Raw genomic sequence first — 20312 nt, 5'->3', positions numbered from 1 at the left:
TCTATCTATCTATCTATCTATCTATCTATCTATCTATCTATCTATCTATCTATCTATCATGTATACAGTATTTGGCTGGCATGTAGGCCCGAACGCACGCTAGAAGAAGGCACTAGATGATTGTGAGTCATCATGTGGTTGCTGGGAATTGAACTGAGGACCTCTGGACAAGCAGCCAGTGCTTTTAACTTCTGAGCCATCTGTTGGTATATATATATATATATATTTTAATGTATTCACCTTACCCTTGTTCATTCAAATACTGATTTCTCCCCCACCCCACCCCAACTCTCTGGTTTCAATTCGGATATTGCATTGTGATACTCATTCTAAGCATCCTGTCTCAACTCAACACAAAATAAAGCAACTAGACACAATGTTGAGCAGGGAGGAGCCAGAGGACAGGAAAGAGGGGAGGAGTGAGAAGGCAGGAGTGGAGTGGGAGAAGGGGCAAGAGGAGAGCTAGGAGAGTAGAGCTGGAGGAGAGATCTTGGAGGACGTGGAGCATGAACCAGACCTAAGATTTCACAAAAAGCAAGTATAATGTGGGAAATCTAAATGTTAGGAAACTGAGGGCTTCGAGGTTTAGGAGGGAGTAAATATTGCCCAGCATTGTGTTCTAGGTTAACTAAAAACCCAGTCTCTGTGTGGTGATTTGGTTATACAGCTGTTTAAGATTAGCAGCAATCTTTACTAGAAGATAAACCATTAGTAAATATTAATAAACATCTACAACAAATAATAAATATTAATCGTCTCCTATAACAGACATCTCTCCAGCCCAACACAGGCTTTCCTTATATAGTTCAGGCTGACCTTGAACTTACTATGCAATAGGGGCTGGCTCAAACTTCAGGCAGTTTTGCCTTCTCTTCAAAGCCTGTCCTCACAGGTGTAAGCCACTGTGCCCTGTTTTACTTTTTGTTTTGCATGTGAGGGAGTGGCCACACATGTGCTATGCTATACATGAGGTCAGATGATAATGTTCTGGAGTTATCCACAATGGGTTTTAGGAGTCATATTCAGATTTTCAGGCTTGTAGGGGCAAGAGCCTTTACCCGCTTATCCATCTCATCCATAATTGCATCTCATTGGATACAATTATATAATTTTTATGAGATACTAAATGATGTTTGTTTTTTGAAGACTGGGTCTCACCAGAACTCTGGCTGTCTTGGAACTCTCTGTGTAGACCAGGCTGCCCTTGAACTTACAGAAACCCATCTGACTCTGCCTCCCAGAGTGCTGGGACCAAAGGCACCCACCTCCATCACCTGCCCACTTGCAAATTTGTGAGTTTATAGTTTTCATCAAAATTGGAAAATTTTCAGATACTATTTATCCATGTATTTTTGTCTTCTGCTTCCTCTTCTCTGAGATTCAAATTACATATGTATTATGCTGCTTAAAATTGACCTTCAGGTCACTCATATTTCTAATTTTATTTTAGCTTTTCACTCTCTAGCCCAGGCTATCCTTGAACTTGCAGCAATCCACCTATCTCAGCCTCAAAAAACCTAAGTGCTGTTTTTAGAGGCATGAGCCATCACATTTTACTCATGCTTTTTAAAATTTAAAACTGCCAGGTGGTGGTGGAACATGCCTTTAATAGCAGCACTTGGGAGGCAGACGCAGGAAGATTGAATTTGAGTCCAACCTGGTCTACAAAGTGAGTTCTAGGACATTCATGGTTACACAGAGATCTGTCTCAAAAAATAAAAATTTTATTTTATATTAAATATCTTACAGGGGCGAGAGAGAGCGAGAGCAGCGCTCAGCAGTTAAAAGCGCTTTCTGCTCTTGCAGAACATCTGGGCTTCATTCCTAACCCCCACCCCCACCTCACAACCTTTTGAACTCCAGTTGCATAGGAGAGGATATGATGCCCCCTTTAGGCCTCTTCTGGAACTGCATGCACACATTACACAGCCACACATGGAAACACCCCACAAAAAAATTTAAATATCTTCTCTCTTTCTCTCTTGTAAGACAGAATTTCTGTGTAGCCCTCATTGTCCTGGAATTCACTCTGTAGACCTGGCTGGCCTTGAACTCAGAGATCCACCTGCCTCTGCCTCCTGAGTGCTGAGATTACAGGTGTGAGCCACCACCTGGCTAATAAGCTTACTTATTCAGTTATACTTTTTTTTTCTACTAAAAGTTCAAGCTTTCCTACTAATTTCTATTTTAGATTTTTGTGACAAGGTCTTACTTTGTATGCTAAGATCAAACATTTTTTTTTTTTTTGAGACAGGGTTTCTCTGTGTGTAGCTTTGGCTGTCTTAGACTCTCTTTGTAGACCGGACTGGCCTGGAAGTCAGAGATCCGTCTGCCTCTGCCTTCCCGAGTGCTGGGATTCCAGGCGTGTGCCAAACTCTTGACCCTCCTGCCCATACCTTCTGAGTGCTGAGATACAGGCATGCTTCTCCCAGAGCTTTTGAGCAGGAGTACCTTCCAGGAAAACCCTTACCATGCCTGTGTCTGCTAACTCTAGCATCGGAGTCAGTTCTGGATCAATTTCCAGAACAGAACTGCTCTCTCTCTGACTAGTGACCAAATTCCCTTGCTGTTTACACTGGTAGCCTGGGAGTGCATACCAGACAATCTGAACTTCCCTCTTGGGAGTTTCATGCAGACTATGCATTTTTTTGGAGGTGCAAGGAAGTTACTTGGTAATACTTTGCTCCATGTAAGTCCTGTTTTTATGATGTTAGGTGGGCCCTGAGCATTGGTTAGGGCTGTTACCAAAGGCTAGACCTTTCTGAACACTCTACCTTGTGCTATGCACACTAAGCTTTTCCACTTGATTCTGGTTCCTGCCCTTTTTAGAACTGCGGAATTTGCGTAGTAGTCTACTGCCGATTTCTGGGATTCCCCTTTGGCCGAGTTCTCCTTCCTGGACTCTGGCTGCTCCATCTCCTGCTACTAAGGAGGCCTTGAGGGTTCAACTCAACATACATAGATGCAGCCAGACCAACCGCAGATCTCAAAGCTAAAACATACACAAACCTGCCTGTACACATGCCTCATGCCCTATACGAACAGTGACTTTAAAAGAGTCAGTGGCTTTGGTGTTTTCGTGTCTGATACACAGTAAGGATCTAGTGGAAATTCCAAACAATGCATGAAGGGACTCTGGCCAGCTAGATCGTGGTAAGCATGGTTCTGGCAGGCCTTGCCCTTTCCCCCATTCCCTCTGCCTTGCTAAAAACCATTAGATTCCATTCCCAAAGCTAGCCACCAAAGTCTATTCCCTTATTTGGCCACTTCCTCCTTCAGAGGCTGACTATCAAGGTCCAGCTATCAAAAGCCACCTTGGCATCACCTAATTAACATGCCCAAACAAAATATACCACCACATCCTAGCCCATTCTAACACAGACCTCCTCTTTTTCTCTTAAAAGTTCAACCTGCAAGGTCATTGGCTGCTGCTTTTCTGCCCGAGTCAGAAAGCAGCCACTCTAACTTGTCTTCCCCGCTTAATAAAGGATCTCTCTATAAAAACAGGTGTTTGGGTGAGGTTAGTGCCTAATCCGGGTGCGAAAGGGAAATCTGTTCTCCGAACAATGCTCACATGGCTACTTGCTTTCTGGGTGTGAGGAGGAAATTGTAGCCCCGGATTCACCATATCCCATGACAGTCCTGGGAAAGTGATCACTGCCTAGATGCACATCGCAGGGCGGGCTATCGCCAAGACCATTTAACTGGGTATATATGCCTGCAGCTCCAGTCCCAGAGAGATGATGTCAGGCGCACAATTCTATAGATCAGTGAGAAAAGTGGATCCACGTGCGAAGAAATGTAGTCATAGGAAAGTCGTCGACAGTGTAGACAGAATCTTGTGTCCAGGCTGGCTTGCAGCCTCTTCAGCAGGGCCTTACTGCACGTTACTCTGGAATGTCATCGCAGCCTGGGAATTTTCTTTTTTGGAGGCAGGAGTGAGGATTAGAAGTGGCCTCAGGGACCCGCCTGGCTCGGCATCCCGAGTGCTGCAAACAAAGGCGTGCACTCTCTGGCCAGACTCACATTTCTAAGCCGGCAGAAAGTGTAGCGCCGGGAGCAGGGCGGGACCGGGTGAAAGGAGCGGAGCTTGCTTTGAGTTGCGCCGGGATGGAGAACACGCAATTCACTTCGCAGCGTGGGAAGGGGTCTATAAAGCGAATGAGAACGTAGCGGAAAACCAGCGCTCCACTTCATCTGATCCGACTTCCCCTTCCCCAAGAATCGGGCTTCCCGTCCCGAGGCCACGTCTCTGTCCTCAGCAGTTCCAACTGAGACGCTGCCGCCGGATCTCAGCACTGCTGGTACAGGTCCCTGCCTCTTTTCGGCACGGCCGGCCGTTCCTCTCCGAGGTTCTGGCCTCGGTTTCCCGGGGGCGGATTTCCAGGCGCAGGTCTAGAGCGTCAGCATTCCAGCACGGCGGCCCAGCTCCCTTTAACCCCGTTCCTATTCTGGAGGACGACCGGCGTAAGCTCACAGGATTCCAACCAGCGGCGGACGGAGGGGCGGGACTCTGTGGTGGAGGCGGAGCCTGAGGAAGAAAGCAAGCCTTGGTTGGGGGTGGAGCTAGGGCCGGTGCCTGAACTTTCTGCGGAAGAGCCGGGACTTCCTTGCACCGGAAGCGGAAATAGAGGCACACAAACTGGCCTCTGAGGAGGTGGAGCTAGGCAGCGGGACCCGGAAGCATTTATCTACGGCCCGCCCCTCCCGTCCAATAGTGCGGCGGAGGGACGAGCTACTTCCTTTCTGCGCTCCCGCTGGACCAGCGAGCAGGTAGGCCGCGAGGCGCTCTGTGGGCGCGACCTGGGCCGGGTCGGGCGCGGTGGCATGGCTGGGAGCGCTCGGGAATGGGTCTGGCTAGGGCCGCTGACTCGGCATGCCGGCCTGGCCAGTCTCATGACCCGGGTGGTGATTCTGTAGGTACGGCCTCGACATGCAGAACGACGCCGGCGAGTTCGTGGACCTATACGTGCCGCGGAAATGGTGAGTCTGAGGTCCTCCCTTTATGGGGCCCCATCAGCCCGCTTTACCCACCGCCTTTCACCTTTTTTCTTTCTCGGCTTGCTACACGCACGTGCTTTTTTTCCTCAGCTCCGCGAGCAACCGCATCATTGGTGCCAAGGACCACGCGTCCATCCAGTTGAATGTGGCTGAGGTGAGCTGGGAACCCGATGGTGAGGCTTGTCCCCGGGGTAACGAATGAGGCACCTAGGCCTCAGAGCCTGGGTTCTCGTATTGGTGTTTGCTAACATTCAGGGTAGACTTAAAGCGTGGGGTGGGGTCGAATCTCCCAATCGATTTCTCTCTACAGGTTGACAAGGTCACAGGCCGGTTTAATGGCCAGTATAAAACCTATGCTATTTGCGGGGCCATTCGCAGGATGGTGAGTTTATTTGATTACGTCGACTTTTGAGCTTTGATGGTGGTGACTCTTCCTCTGGAAGAAATGGTTGGCACTTGGTAGGTCGGTCAGGCTTGCTGTTTGCTTTTCGTTTCCCCTTTCTTGACCCTCTCAGACATGGAGGGCTGCTGTAGGCAGACTGAGTTTCACCTTTATGGGAAACTCATCTTACCTCCCCTTGGTGTGGCTACAGATTTGGGTGCATGTTCTGCCATGCTAAGCCGGGACCCAGTCCTGTGGGGATAATCAAGGATTCTTTTTTTTTTTTAAAAAAGGGCGAGTCAGATGATTCTATTCTCCGGTTGGCTAAAGCTGATGGAATTGTCTCAAAGTAAGTGTGTTTGGGGGGGAACTCACACTGGGGTTGAGTGGACTGCGACTTCCCAGTAGTTAAAGTTTCTAATACTATTTTCCTTTCTTTGTTAGGAACTTTTGATCAGATGAGGTCGGGAATATTTGTCATAAATAAAAGTGAGAAAGTATCTCTGTCTGCTTTTGGTGTGTGGCTGGTGTTTTTATTGTGACCAGAACAGAGAGGCAGTACACTCATCTCAAGGTAGACAAACTAAGAAGTATGTTGCAAAAACAAGTTTTACTTTAACAAAAACATTTAAACATCCATTCAAAACCTATCAGACACACAACATTCTGAGGTCAGATATTCTCACACAGTTGTGTCCACTATTGGGTGCTAAGGGTGCAGCACCAGGTCTGTGGCATTGGGTCACAGTCCAGCTGGACACCAGGGATATATTCAGATTTCTGGACTCAGTCTATAGGATTGTGGGTTCATCCTGTCATTTGGTTTAAGGGTTGGTTTTGTCACAACAGTCCTTGGTTCGACATGTCAGCAGCTCTTGGTATTAAGGAGGGCAGGGAAGGACTTCCAGCAGATAAGGTTGGTAGATGAATAAATCCTACTACATAAATAATACAGGCTTAGGTTATTACTATTTACCATCTTCAACATTACATCTAGAGGAAACTGCCCAGGCATGTCCTCCAAGGGTAGTCAAGTCAGATGACCCGTCTGCCAGGACCACTGTCTTGAGCCCAAGATACTCTAGGAGCATGAGCATACTTATACTGGCATAAACATGGTTGGGACCCAAGACTGGTTTGTCACTATCTTGCAAGGTTCCTATATAAGCTATTAGAGATTCTCTGGGCCTAGATGGTTGGACACTGTCCTGAGAGGCATGAACATTGTTGGGGCTGTGGTGAGGTGGATCCAAGCAGTTGCCAGCAGTGGGACTGACAGTGTACCATGGGCTAGTGACCAGTGTGCAGGAAGAGTGGAAGAACGGACCTAGGAAAGCAGAGGAGGGGCCTGTTCAGTGCTAGCAGAGGGGCAGTGGCACAGTGGATGCATAAGCAGGTTGGCCTAGACAGCATCTACTTTGCTCAGGAGTTAATGATGAACTCCCTGTTAGAGGTCAGTGCCTTCCTGCTTGAGTGTCAAGTGTGGTTTAGTCACCAGCAAACCTTATCAGGCTAGCTTCTGTTTGTATAGAGACCAAATTTCAAATTATAATACCTTTTCTACATGATATTGCTTAGGAAAGTCAGGAGCCTGAAGTCAGCAATTGTCTTAAAGGTCCAGTGATGCAGGGAAGTTTTCCTAGTAGAAGGTGGGGTGGGGTGGGTAGTGGTATTGGCCAAGCCCCACTGTATATGTGATGGCATAAGGACTTCACAGTGATAGATGCTTTAACAAGGTCTAAGAGTGAGCAAAGTCAGAATGGGTCAAGGTGTCTGTCCTTCCTTTCACCTTGACAGAAAAAATGTGTTGATGTAGGGAGCTCTGATGGGGTCAGGGTCTTGGCGTCATGCACAGCCATGTCCAGAAAAATGTGTTAAGTCTGGCAATTCCAGCATGTTCAGAAAAGTCTGGACACCAAGGTCTCCACAGGAATGGCTTCACGGCTGATGGGTTGCAAGGCCTAAACAAAATAAAGGCTGGACCTCAGGACTGACAGTGTAAACCAGGTTGGTCTCAGGCACATGAAAAACAAACCAAGCCCCACACTGTTCATTTACTCCAGGAAACTCCTCAGAAGTGCCTTGAGGTGCAATCAAAGTGCCACTTCGGGGTGAAGGTGAAGTTGCCAAGGAAACCCAGAGCCACCTTGGGCTGTGAGGAGAAGTGCAGTATTGGAGGAGGACAGGGACACTAGTCATCTCGGTGCTCTAGCCAAGCTGCATGCCTTCCTACCAGGCAGTCTTCCTGTGGGGTGCACTGTTCTGGACTAGAATTGCTGGGTGAGGCGTCTATAGTGAGGTAACACTTGGTTCTCAGGGAGGTACAGGGCCAGTTCCAAAGCCACAAGCACTGTGAACTCAAATCCAATGAGATCTCTCCTGTTGAACCGGAATCTTTCCTCCAGCTTCTGCAGTGAAGGAAGCAAAGGGTCTGGGTTAGCTCCACCTGTGGTCCCCATCTAAGGCTCAGTGCCTGGCACTGGGGTGCTCATGCTGTGCTCACACCTCTGCACTCACGTCAATCAGCTGCTTCACTTCGCTCTTGCGGAGGTCACTGCTGATCTTGGCAGCCAACAGAACGCAGGCACCAGCACACAGTTTGCGGTTCTGTTTGTTGAGCTTGCCCTGCAGTACAAGCTTCTCAAAGTACACGTAGGCCATGGACACGGTCACAGGCTCCAAGCTGCACTCTTCAGAAAGGTTCCGCATCTCACGCTTTAAACTGTGGGTGGGATGGGAGCCATGTCCCTGGGGCAAATCTATGTCATGAGACTACGATGAAGCAGCAGCCACCCTTTCATAGCTATGCCATGTGCTGTGGGCTGTCAGAAAAGACACTACGTTCTCCAAGGAGAAAGCCCAGAGCCAGGTTACGTGGCTGGGTAGGGGCATGCCTGGCCCTTCCTTACCTCCTAATTTTGCTCAATGTCAGTTTGATATGAGGGAACTTCTCCCTGAAGGTCTCGTTCATGTCCTTTTTGAGGTCTGCAGGCTTCACATACTCTATTACCGTGGTCTATAACAGAAGTAGAGGTATGTGGGGGCTAGATGCCTTGAGAGTGGATGCCCTGCAGCCTGGGTTTACAGATAGGGGCATGTGGGGCTTCAGAGAGGCACTTGGATTTCTGAGAATAAAATGGCTCAGCTTGTCTATGGATAGACAAGCCCAGGCTGCCAGGCATTCAGAGCTGATCCCAGGAGACTGTCCAGCATGGCTGGCTATCCTGCTTTGGCACACTGCCCTTGTCTATGGCCTTGTCCACCTACCTGCTGGTGCTAGGTGGGGACAAGGCACCGTGGGATGGTTGTTCTGGGCTTCTGGGCATGGAAGGGTACTTAGTTTATTCCCTGAACCCTGAGCAATGTTAAGGCCATGGAACTCACCATGTATGAAGCAAAGATAAGTACCCGTTTGTGCTTCCCACATGGCCACTGTGGGTCATCCAGGAGGTTGGGGTTGTATTCTACTGCATCTCCCCCGTCGCTTCCTATAAGCAGAAACAGCCATTTATACCCTAGATCCTGTTCAGAACCCATGCCACCTCTCCACCAGCACACCCAATAAAGATGTACCACATCACAGGAAGCCGTCAGGCTCTAAGAGGGGCTCCAGGTCAAGGGCCAGAGATTGGGTACAAGGAGCAACATCTGGACAGAGCCCCCTTCCCACACCGATCCTTTCCTTTGCCTGACTCAGGCAGAGCCTAGGGACACACTATCTGTAATCCTTTTCCTCTGAGAAGGATGAGTATGACTTATATTGTCTGCCCAATCACTGTCCCTAGCCCAGACAGTGCTACTGCCTCCCTTCTGCCATGGTGAAGGCACCTAGGCTACCTAGTTCTGTGCCAGCTGGTGTTGGCTTGGTAGGCATAGATTTGTGTCTTGAACCTGGTGGAGCCCGGGGAATGCTGGTCCGAGGCTGGGGCAACAAGCCATGGCTGTCATTCTTGTGTGTAACCAGGGCATTAGTAGGATACAGGAACTTTGCATAAGACACGACCTGGAAAAGCAATCACATTAAAGCTCAGTCCTGCTTCCCCAGGTCTGAAGTGCAACTTCTGCTCCCCTCCACCCTCCAGTTAGGAGCCTGAGGGTCATGCTGCTACCCACTTAGAGTAGGTACTCTCATGTCAGAATACCAGTTCCCATCCCTGGTCTGGGGTTTGCAGTCGGGCTAGTTTCCCTGTCTTGGAAGACCCGTGAGTGGCCTACTGGTCCAGAAGCAGGGCTAGATGTGGAGAACTCAAGTAGACAGCTGGGTCACCCACAGCTGCAATGGCCATGTATGGTGAACTCTTAGGCCCTTTCCTGGGGTGGCATGAGCCAGCTAGTGACAGGTATAACAGGATGTGTGGCTTGTTCCCAATACTGTGTCTTAGATTAATGTGTGAGGCGCCTATCTGCCTAACTCTGCTGGCCATTGGCTAGCCACAGGGCTCTTGCCTTTCCATCTGCTCCCAGCTCAACGCCTTCCAACTCAAAGACCATCTCGGAAGAAACAGAAACGCCGCCGGATGGGTGCCTCTGCTTCTGGCTGTCCACCCTCAGGTCACTGCAATGTATAGGAGAGGGAGGGCTGTAGTCCCCCTGCCTGTAGTCAGTGGGTGGATGCTCGGCCCATAGTGAATCCACATACAGCTTAGTCTGCTCGTCCAACCATGCAGAAGAGCCCCTGCCACAAAGCCCAGGAGTAGTTGGGCATGACCTTGGAAGGCATGGCAGAAGGTTTAACCTGAGGGAGTCTACATACATCTCATTTCTGCCCAGTGGCAGATGTCATCTGTCAAAGCACAAGGGAGCCACAACTCTGGAACATCCCTGAACACATACCTGGATTTCAGCTCAAATTTGCTTCCCGGGTGCCTCTAACCCTTCCACTGCAGTCACACAGCTCAGCCGCTAGCCTGGGATCCTGAGAACTAGCTACCTCTCACTCTGGACAGAAGGTTTCTCTGTGCCTACTATTGTTCTGTGGGGTCACATATAACACTGCCCCGCCCCAACAGCTGTTTCCTTCTTCCCTGAATTACATTGAGGACACAATTGCCTGGGTTAGTCACAAGGTTTTAGGAGCATATCTGAGAGAGGGACAGGAATATCTCAGCCAACTTATATATAGTTTGAACAGAACCTATTGCCCCTGGAGAATAAGAACCTAAAATGCAAGTTCCTAGACTGTGGTGGAAGATGATATGATGACACTCATGAACCTAAGGACCAGAACCTATCAGTTTATGTAGCATGGGCTTCCTTACCTGATTCGTAGGCCCTCTCCATAGGGCAGGACTGAAAAGGCTGCACACAGGGACCGCTTGGCACAGATGAGTACAATCCTGTGGGAGGTCCAGGTCAGAGCAGGGCAGTAACTCTGTCCTGCCTACATTTGGGTAATGAGAAACTGCTAGAGCCACAGAGGGGACTTGGATTTAAGAAGCCAGGCCTAGCATGTTAGCACTTGGGCCTGACTCCTGAGAGTTGTTTAGTAAGCTCCCTATTCCCAGGCACAGAGCATTAGGAGCACAGTAGTGCTGCTGGGTAGGTCTCCACTGGCCCTGTAACATACAGGGCCATAGATTTCATGTTTCCTGGGAGCACAGTCACCCAGGAAAGGGCAGCCTTGTTTGCACAAAGGGCCACAGGAAGGTGCCAAAGTTCAGTGTCAGGATGCAGTGGTCCAGACAAATGCAAAACCTAATGTTACTGGAGACCATTCAGATCTAATATAGAGCTCCGCTATCCAGGGGGCTTAGCAGTGCTCAGAGCTGTAATCACAGGCTACCCTACAGTCTCGGTGCTCAGGATTTGCAGGGAGCTACTTCTGGCCAGGCCCTGTAGTAATATTCCCTGGGGACACTTACCAGGTGACCTACAGGGGAGTAGGGGGAACTCTGGGATCAGAGTGACTGGTAGTGTGTCAGCAAGGGACATGCTCAGCACTGCTCCTGCACCAGTGCAGCAGGACATGTGCAGCTGCCCAGAGCCCAACTTAGCACTGTTCTGGGGAGTCAAATACCAGTTTGAGTTAAGCCTCCTACAAGTCCCCTAATATACTACATCTCCTTCTGTGTGTCCCCAATGTGACTATGCTTCCTTTTATGTGTTCCAAGTATATCTGTGCCTTATCCTGTATATGCTCCCCAAATATGACCACACCTTCTATCGTGGACACATTTAGGGTGGGGCCCATGTTTGCCTTTCCAGTTCTCTTTTTCCCAAAGACTTGTGTCAAGCTAGTGGCTCTTCCCTGGATTGTACAGTGGTGGCCATGTTAGCCAGTGTTTAAGTAATAAAGAGGAACACAAGTGCCCAAACCTAAAGGGGACAGGCCATAGGCGATGAAACAGGAGCCCCATGAACTGAAGTTGCTGCTGCCAACAAGGGTAGGGCCTGGGACCTCATATGGCCTCCAGAGATGTGGTCCTGCAGTGTAGGCCAGGCCCTATACTCTCTTACCTGCTGTTCTTTGTGTCATACTGCCTCATGTTCTTGATGAAGTGGGTTTTCTTCAGGCCTTTATGTCTTGGTGATCCAGATGCATGCTTGGTTCTGTAAGGTAAAAAGCATATCATTCTTGCCCTCCCTGGACCTTCTTGGGCCGCAGAGGTCAGAGGCTCAGGGCCTTGGAGCAGGGGCAGGTAGGGTGTATACCTCTGCACCGAGGCACATCCCACTGCATCTTCCAGAAACTCGAGGGAACAGCGCTGAGATGTGACTCGTCTCCTGTAGGAAGACATTATGACCTCAGAAGAGACAGCACACAGACTCCAGGAAGCCTTTGCAGCCAGGGTTTCTGAACAGAACTAAACTAGTGTGGGAATATGCAGGCAGGGCCATCACGAAACTGAGAGGCTTCAAGACCCTGTGAACCAAGACTGTAGCAGGGAGTGGGGGTGGGTGGAATCATTTTTCCTGCCACAAGGCTGCCAACCTTTCCTAAGTGGGAGTATCTGGTGCATGACAATTCCAGTACACACACATACACAGACACACACATATACAGACACACACCTCACAGGAGATGCTCCTGGGTCTAGAACATTCTTTTCCAAGTATGCAACTAAGACTCTCCCCCTGGACTTTGGGTTCTAGCTCCATGTTGTCAAATGTCAGTCAAACAGGGTCTAAGGTACTGAAGCTCAGAAATGCCTATCGTTGAGGACAAGGAAAATATATGCATGTCAGGCACGGGGATGTGGAAAGATAGGATCACATGGGGAAGCTGCTACTACCACATAGGCTGAGCTCCAGCTTATTACCAGAAACTTCTAAAAGTAAGAGCCCCTGGGCCTTTAGGATCGGCACCTGCAGATCTGAGTATGCCCAGTAAGAAACAGGCCTTTCGTACTGGGATGCTAGGGGATTTATGTTCCCTCCAAGTCTGTATGTTAACCTGGGATTTCAGAACATGACTGAGCTTGGAGATATGGTGTTTACAGAGATTAGCTGAGGTGGCCCTTAATCTAGTGTGCTAGTGTCCTTAAGATTAGGGCAAAGACACACAGAGGGAGGACCATGTGATGACAAGGAGGACAAGTCTATGAGGCCAAGGGTGAGGCCTCAAAGGGAGCCTGCCACACCTTCTTGGGCTTCTGGCTTCCAGAATGTGAAAAATAAAAGTCTGTTGTTTGGGGGCTGGAGAAATGGCTCGTGGTTAGGAACACTGGTTGCTCTTCCAGAAGACCCAGATTCAATTCATAGTACTCACACATGGCTCAATACCATCTGTACCTCCTCCAGTTCTAAGGGACCCAACACTCTGCTCTCTGTGGGTACTAAGCAAACACACAGTACACAGACAAAGAGGGAGGAAAAACACCCATACACACAACTTATCAGCCCACTGTCTACAAGGGCTTTGGAATGACTCTGGACTTCATTGGTGCAAGGTGCTCCCAGGGTGCCTGGCAGGGCTGCTGTGTGCTTTCCACACACAGGTCCTTGGATGGTGCTGAACATTTTGGCAGCAGCCACTTACACTGAGGAGCTGTGTGTGGTGAATTATCAGGCCCACATTGTCCCTGCAGCATCACTGACTGAGGTCCCTTTCCAGCAGGACAGTTGGTTTGCATGAAGTGTGGAATGGTCAAACCCCTACCTGCCAGGTAGGCCCTGGCAGATCCCCAAACCATGCCCTTGCCTGTGCTTGTTGCAGAAGCAGACGATAGATCTGCTACCTCACATCAGCACTTCAGAGGCTGTGACACTCACACACAAGTGGGGGTGGCATAGAGAGGCCAGTCTGTGGAAGGTCACACAAACAGTACAATTCAGTCCAGGTCCTGGTGGGCTCTGAGACTGTTGCGATGACCCAAGTCCATAGTTCTCCCTTCTTACCTACACTGTCACTTAACCCCACGAAACAACAAAAAGCATAGGAGCTTGCAGGAAACTAACCCAGGTGAGCTGACTAAAGCACTTGCTGCTTTTGGTGCCACCTCCAGAGGACCCTTTCCTGACTAACTGGGCCTATGGTAGGAACAAGACACCAGCCAGAGAAGAGAGTGGGCCAGGGGGAAAGGTTAGGGGGCCTACAACAGGAGGGACTGGACCAGTCAGAATGGCAGGCTCAGACAACCTTACAGACTAGAAAGGTACTGTATGAGTGTTGGGTGGTGGGAGGCAGAATCTGCCCAGGGGAACTAGCCAGGGCTGGAAGCACAGGTCTGGAACAGAGGAATGCAGCTGGCCTGATGTGGGACAGAATGTAGGACCTGAGGGAAGAGCCTGTTCTGAGGCCCTTAGGGCCACCTGCCTGCATGGCATTCCCTGAGGTAATCATTCAGGAAACGTCGGGTGGCTGATCATGGCCCTGGGATCTCATTTGCAAGTCCAGAGAGGCATCGTGGGAGAGCTGTGGCAGATCTTAACTCAGTTGCCCAGCTTGCTCTTCTTGCTATTTTCTGGTCTCTCTAGGGATTGTGTGCTCCCTCGGCGCTTGTGCAATGTTCCTAGTTGGTCTGATATCTTGTCCCCTGTGGTTTTCTCTTTCCTCAGAAGCATGCCCTTCCCCCCCCAACAGGGTTTCTCTGTGTAGCTTTGGCTATCTGGAAACTCACTCTGTAGACCAGGGCCTTGCTTGAACTCAGAGATCCACCAGCCTCTGCCTCCCAAGCACTGGGATTAAAGATGTATGCCACCATGCCCGGCAAGCATGTTATTTGTAAATTTAATCCCAACTGTACTAGATAGGCACTACTCTTTTTCAGTTTCAGGTAGGGAAACTGAGGTACAGAGCCATTCAACTTGTCTAAAATCAAACAGCTGGCAAGAGTAAGAGGCCCACATCCACAGCTTAGCTACTCTGAGGAAGGGCCAGGTTCTCCTAGCGAGACCCTGTACCCAAGAGACAAGACAGGATCACAGTCACAGTGTGCCCTGAACTGACCCCGCTGGGAGTGGTAATCATGTTGGCCAGCACAAGGGCTGACATGTGAGATGTGAGTGTGTATGATGCTCCAATATGACACTCTGTGACAAAGGTGTCTTGGTAAGGAGATGGTGAAGGAGGGTGTGAGGAAACCCAGGGACTGTTCTCTGTGCACAGTGGCAGTGAATGGTGTATATGCACAAACATACATGGGGAGCCGCACACTCAGTTTCCATGTACTGTTCCCCGTATACCTGGAATCTCAATTTGGAAACAGCTAAAAGCAGACAAACACTGAAGAACAACTGCACTTTCTGTTGCCTGAGCTGACACTCCTCAAAGAACCAGGTAAGTCCAAGTGTGGCAGACCTGGGCACAGTGCCTCAAGCTGCACATTTATACAGAACAGTGTCTTCCCTAGCTCCATATGCATGTGCCTTAGCTCCAGGGCAAGTGCCAGAGCCCTCTACAAGTGACCAGGGGTCAGGAATGAGAGGCAGGTTGCTAAGAGAACTATGCCATTTAGCATTACACTTTATTCACTTTGTATCCCCCCATAAGCCCCTCCCTCCTCCCCTGCCGATCCCACCCTCCCTCCCCTTTCTGCATGCATGCCCCTCCCCAAGTCCACTGATAGGGGAGGTTCTCCTCTCCTTCTTTCTGAACTTAGTCTATCAGTTCTCATCAAAAGTGGCTGCATCTGTTTTACTAAGTTCTGGTCAGAAGTTTTAAAGAGATTATGTTGATTTTATGCATGCATTTTATGCATGCAGCTGACCTAACAGCTCAAAACTGCCCCTTAGGAACCTTGCTGCCAAGGGAGTCGCTTCCCTGCTCTTCAGTCAATATCTGAAACCTGATGACAGACCTTAAAAACAGCTGGTATGTGACAGGCTTTCGTACTTGGTGATTTGGGAGATGGGGAGAGGTCTAGAGGCACGGCCACCTCCCTGTGGTTATGATTCTATGCCCATTAGGGATCCAAGGAGAGTGAATGGGCTGTGAAGGCTCGGGACAGACTGAGTAGCCACCTGCCCCATGATAGCCTCAGTGAGAAGCCTTGGCAGTACCTCCATCCTTCCTGGCCAGTGTGCTCAGAGCCCTGGAGCCTCCCCTGCTAAGGATGTACAGACTGCAGCCATAGTCTCATCAGGGGCTCGGGGCTCTGTTCACATGAGTATGACCACATCATTTGGCTTATTGCAGACTCATATCTTCTAAATAACAAACAAATAAAAAAGAAAACAAAAACAAAACAACCGAAAAAACAAACTCCCAAACCCCCAAACCCCATGGTCCCCTGATAAGTCTCAGTCTTAGGCAAAGCTAAGGTGCCTGGTCTCAGCACTCTGTGTAGAGGCTGGTTATCTAGCAGTTTCACAGAGGGAGGCAGGGGCCAGGTACCTAGACTGACTAGAGAACTGACCACTCCAGTGGTTTTCAGCCCTTAGTAAGCAGATGCTGGGCAGAGACTAGTCTTTGGATGCAAAGTGGCTCAGGTGCTACTTAGGACTGGCCTAGGCCCTTCTTCCAGACCAAAGTGGAGCACAGCCTCCTGCCTCTAGGCTATGCCTGGCTCTCTGATGGTGGGTGCATTAGGCCAAAATTTGCAAAGTCATTTGCCTGTGGGGACTTTCCCTTCCGCCTCATTTCTGCAGCAGATACTAAGCAGGGCTGTTGTGAGTTGAAGTAGTTCCCTAAATAGTATAGGAAGGGATCAAGGTAAAAGGAGGACAAGGAAAAGTCCGTGAGGTCACACACAGGAAGGAACCCCACATGGAGACAAGATGGATCAACACAGCATAAGCCACCGCACCTGAGGCCTGTAGAAGCCACACAGGATAGGAAGCTACAGCTCAACCTCCAATGACTGGCATCCAGGGCTAAGGAGACAAAAACTGCTCCTGCTGAGATCTGTCGCCATGACCCTGGAGGTACATACACGGGCTTTCTAGGCGGAAGGTAGCAGTGGGTGAGTTAGCTGGAAGACACACTTCAAACTGACCATAGATCCTAAAGATGGACCTACCCCAAGGCATGCAGTAAAAAGACAATCAGCAGTGCTACAGCCCTATGCAGAAAACCAGCAGTGGTTCGGTCACTAGCTAGAAAGCTCTAGAGCTCCAAGTTGTAACCATCAGCTTTACCAAGTCCTTAGGCTCATGTGACTTTAGGGAGGAAGAGCTTCAGGTCAGCCTATTCCACAGAGGGAGAGACTGAGACTAAGAGACCCATTAGATGTTGAAGGTCACAGAGCAATTGATGGAAGAAGGCTAGTCTGCACTCATTATGACACAGCCTTCAGGAACAACAACAGATCAGGGAACTAAGTCTGGGAGCCAGTGCCCCCTTGAATAGGCCAGCAACTATGATCTCTCCTAGCCACAGGCCGGGGAGGGTAGACAGTCCTGCTGAGGGCCTGTGCCCACGTAACAACTCTCCAACACCAGGGCAGTGTCAAGAACTAGGAAGCAGAACCCAGGACGGGAAGCCACAGGCAGCTGTAGTTCTGATAGCAAGGATATCAGAATGAAGTGGAAGGCAGAATCAGGAGGGTGGCAGGGTACCAAAGTGTGCCTCACCCACACACCAGCCTGTTCTTCAGTTCTCTGCCCCTGCCCTCCACAGGGGGTCCAGCTAACACTAGGACCCACTGGGTCCTTCTATGTCCTGTGCAGAAGCTTGGCCTGGACCCTCCCTGCAGGCTAAGGTGGTGACCATAGAAAGCTGAGGTCCTTCTGGCCACATAGGCATGTGATGCTGGGTCAGATGTCAGACAACTTTCCCCACCACAGACCTGGGAGGCACTTCACTGTGAGCCTATAACTTCTCCATGCTCAACTTGCCCAGGGCTTTCATACCGTATAGCAGCACCGTATAGCAGCACCGTATAGCAGCAGGACCTGCCCAAAAGGCAGTAGCGTCCAGACCTGGCTCCTACTGTCACTCTTCAGGTGAAGAGAATGCAAGAGGGGGCAGAGGAGGCTGAGACTGCCATGGGCCTGGTGGGCACAGCCTCGGGGGTAGGGGAGGAAGGAGTGATTAGGAATAAGAGCTGCCCTGGGCTAGGCTGAGGGGCTTCTAGAATGACCCAGGCAGGGCTGATGCTGCCAGATCACTTCAGCCCAAGCCAAGGGCAGATGGGGCTACAAGCTTCTCTGACTCTTGCATGCTAGGGTGATGGGCCCTTAAGTACTAGAATGAAGGCCCCTAGGGCCACCCTGACCCCAGCATCGCATCATGGGCCTAAGAACCCCCTCCTCTAGTCACCCAACACCTTGACCCTAGGCTGGTGGGCTCAGGTCATCCGGACCCTATGTCCTGGGCTGACCAGTCCGGTTCACCCAGATCTCTGAGTGCTAGCTGATGAGTCCTACGTGACCACACCTGCGTGCTGGTGAATGGACCCACCTCAACCTCAGCCATGTCCAGGTCGGCGTAGCTTGTGGTTTACCCGAATTCTTGTGCCCTGGGCTGCCGAACCCACAGCTCAACCACCCTGTGAGCTGGGAGGATGGACGAAGCTCACCAGCACCTGGGCTGACAAGCCTGTCAGGGGTCACTCACCCGGCGCTGGCTAGGCCTCTAGGCCACCCCAACCCGTGTGCAGCCGGCCCCGCCCAGCTCACTCACCTCTGGCGCTGCCCGTCCAGACCGAGGCCGGCGGGCGCGGTGGTGGGGCTGAGCAGGCCCTGGGGCGCGGGCCTGGCTGGCAGGCCCGGGAGGCCTCCGGGTGGAGCGGGCGGCGGCGCGGGCGGCTCGCGGGCCTCGGTGGGCGGTGGCGGCGGTGGCTTCTCGCCGCCAGGACCCAGGCTCGGGGGCCGTCCGTCCAGGGAAATGTTGTTGAGAAAGAAAAGAGCGGCCTGGCGCCGCCGGGAGTCCCCGCGCCTCCGCGGCACGGACGGCGGGTTCCGGGAGGCCGGCGCGGGCCTGGCGGGGCCGGGGGCCGGACCCGGGGCTCCTCCCGCCGCGGCAGCGGCCATGCTCGAGTGCGCCGCCGCGCCGCGCCGCCGCGCAGCTGCCTATTGGCCGCGGCGCGCCTGCATGCAAATATCACTCCGTCACTCCCGCCCATTGGCCTATGCAAATATAGTCCTACTGTCCCTGCCCATTGGCCGCAACGCACCTACATGCAAATGAGGCTCCTTTGAGCCCTTCCATTGGCTAGCGAGAAGTATTTTGCCCTGAGCTCCCCTGGGTCCTAGAGGTGGTTGTCTTTTGTTGGTTACTGGTTTGGCGTAGTAGCCACGAGGCTCTATACACCACAAGGTCGGTGGGTACATGAGCCTGTGTCCTGTTCTCAGATCCAGGACGCACTGTGTGGGACACCTTGCCACGAATGCTCATTAGGGGACTCGGGGGTGTGGCCACTTGCCCTCCAGGTTGTTTCTTCAGAGCTGAGGTTCCTCTGGGCTGGGCATCCTTAGCAGCCGGGTTATGCCAGTGGACCCGTCTGGCCTCCCTCACTGACTGCAGAAGACACCCATCTATGGTGTGAGGACAGCTGGCACCTTCCTGGGTTGTGTCCGTCTCAGCATGGACGTGGTCTTGAGTCTGCGTGGTGCTGGAACTTCTGTTTCCTCTATGGCCTGGTGTCCAGGGCTTGAGTATACAGACCTCTGTGTGTGTGTGTGTGTATCTGTGTCCTTCACTCTGCCACCACCTGCTCTTTCCCGCTCCCAGCTTATGTGAATTTCTTGTCTTTAAAGTGGGACCTTGGTGTTCGGTGGGTCATTGAGGACGCACGAAGGAAACTCTCCCTGATGTTCTGGTCACTGCCTGCTCTGGTCCTGTGGCTACTACAGCGGACTCCGGGTGGAGTTTGGACAGGGAACCCTGGGAATCACTTTTTTACTTGGGAGGAGAAGCCATTAGTGGTGTGACCCACAGGAGGCCACAGTTCCCTCTCTGCCTTCTAGGCTCAGGTGGGCAGATCCTGTCACATACCCCCTTCTCTCCTTGGCAGGCTCCCTCTTTCTTCCCTGCCTTTCCCAAGCTGGCCCCTACCAGGGATCAGTGATAAGGTGGGCAGTTTTCCTTTCGAGTAGAATGCAGGGCATGGTCCAAATGTGTGGTGGGCACTCCCAGAGAGTGACATTTCTGTCAGAGGGAAGCACTAAACCCTGAAGGGGTCATGGTGTCTGTTGACCTGGGTGTGGCGCCCATCACACCCAGGCTGCTATTCGCAGCCACTGTCTGCAAGTGACCATGGGAGTGACTCGCCTTTCTGAGTTTGGCCCCCAGTGGCATGGAGTGCTAGCTGTATGCCTAATCTGCCTTGGCATGGGTGATTGAGATGTTGTAGTGCTGGGTCTGTGGCACAGTGCTGTTAGGTCCTTGCTGCTAATGTGATGGGGGAGGGGACAACAAACTTGTGGCTGTCAAGTGGGAATGGCGAGGACCTAGCCCACGATGCCTGACACTGTGGGCCATGTGAGGTGCTCGACGGACATTTAGGCAGGGGCTTGGCTGCTTCCTTTGTGCGGTGTTGTGGTTTGTTCCCTCACCAACTGAACCTGACCCGGAGGTCAGAGGGAATAGAGCATACAGCTTGTGTTT

At 51.1% G+C, this 20312-nt stretch overlaps 2 protein-coding genes and 1 long non-coding RNA gene across 5 annotated transcripts in view; 1 reads left to right on the top strand and 2 right to left on the bottom strand.

Moving 5' to 3' along the window:
- The window catches only part of LOC129668196 (uncharacterized), a 14599-nt gene extending 10444 nt beyond the window's left edge, over positions 1-4155 (bottom strand). The window contains exon 1 of the long non-coding RNA XR_008718877.1: positions 3575-4155. This is a non-coding gene — a long non-coding RNA (uncharacterized LOC129668196). The remainder of the gene's footprint in view (positions 1-3574) is intronic.
- Positions 4156-4680: 525 nt separating this feature from the next.
- On the top strand, positions 4681-5896 carry Rps21 (ribosomal protein S21). Its single transcript, XM_055596063.1, has 6 exons — positions 4681-4773; positions 4921-4983; positions 5092-5155; positions 5312-5383; positions 5677-5732; positions 5828-5896. The coding sequence occupies exons 2-6, from the start codon at positions 4934-4936 to the stop codon at positions 5835-5837; spliced, it is 252 nt and encodes an 83-aa protein (XP_055452038.1). The 5' UTR covers positions 4681-4773; positions 4921-4933; the 3' UTR covers positions 5838-5896.
- On the bottom strand, positions 5895-18757 carry Cables2 (Cdk5 and Abl enzyme substrate 2). 3 transcript variants are annotated; one of them, XM_055596061.1, is made up of 10 exons: positions 18387-18757; positions 12035-12106; positions 11840-11932; positions 10642-10719; positions 9830-9938; positions 9275-9386; positions 8768-8871; positions 8293-8399; positions 7901-8105; positions 5895-7791 (listed from the first exon to the last, which is right to left on the bottom strand). In XM_055596061.1, exons 1-10 carry the CDS (start codon positions 18734-18736, stop codon positions 7651-7653), a joined length of 1371 nt encoding a protein of 456 aa, XP_055452036.1. In that variant the 5' UTR covers positions 18737-18757; the 3' UTR covers positions 5895-7650. The 3 variants fall into 3 exon arrangements, with proteins under 3 accessions (XP_055452036.1, XP_055452035.1, XP_055452037.1); XM_055596060.1 differs by having other exon boundaries at positions 5975-7791; positions 9221-9386; XM_055596062.1 differs by lacking the exon at positions 12035-12106 and having other exon boundaries at positions 5975-7791; positions 9221-9386.
- Positions 18758-20312: the final 1555 nt, after the last annotated feature.

Source organism: Psammomys obesus, unplaced genomic scaffold (genome assembly GCF_907164565.1).
Source record: "Psammomys obesus unplaced genomic scaffold, mPsaObe1.curated_primary_1811, whole genome shotgun sequence".
In the NCBI taxonomy this organism is placed as follows: Eukaryota; Metazoa; Chordata; class Mammalia; order Rodentia; family Muridae; genus Psammomys; species Psammomys obesus.
This window is presented reverse-complemented; position numbering and strand designations above follow the sequence as displayed.

Excerpts from the sequence above, each read along its gene's own strand:
- Rps21 (XM_055596063.1), top strand. The coding sequence starts at position 4,934 with ATGCAGAACGACGCCGGCGAGTTCGTGGACCTATACGTGCCGCGGAAA. Across the intron at positions 4,984-5,091 it reads CTATACGTGCCGCGGAAATG|CTCCGCGAGCAACCGCATCA; the intron begins GTGAGTCTGAGG and ends TTTTTTCCTCAG. Across the intron at positions 5,384-5,676 it reads GCGGGGCCATTCGCAGGATG|GGCGAGTCAGATGATTCTAT; the intron begins GTGAGTTTATTT and ends TTTTTAAAAAAG.
- Cables2 (XM_055596060.1), bottom strand. The coding sequence starts at position 18,736 with ATGGCCGCTGCCGCGGCGGGAGGAGCCCCGGGTCCGGCCCCCGGCCCC. Across the intron at positions 10,720-11,839 it reads TATGACACAAAGAACAGCAG|GATTGTACTCATCTGTGCCA; the intron begins GTAAGAGAGTAT and ends GACCTCCCACAG. Across the intron at positions 8,106-8,292 it reads ACATTGAGCAAAATTAGGAG|TTTAAAGCGTGAGATGCGGA; the intron begins GTAAGGAAGGGC and ends TCCCACCCACAG.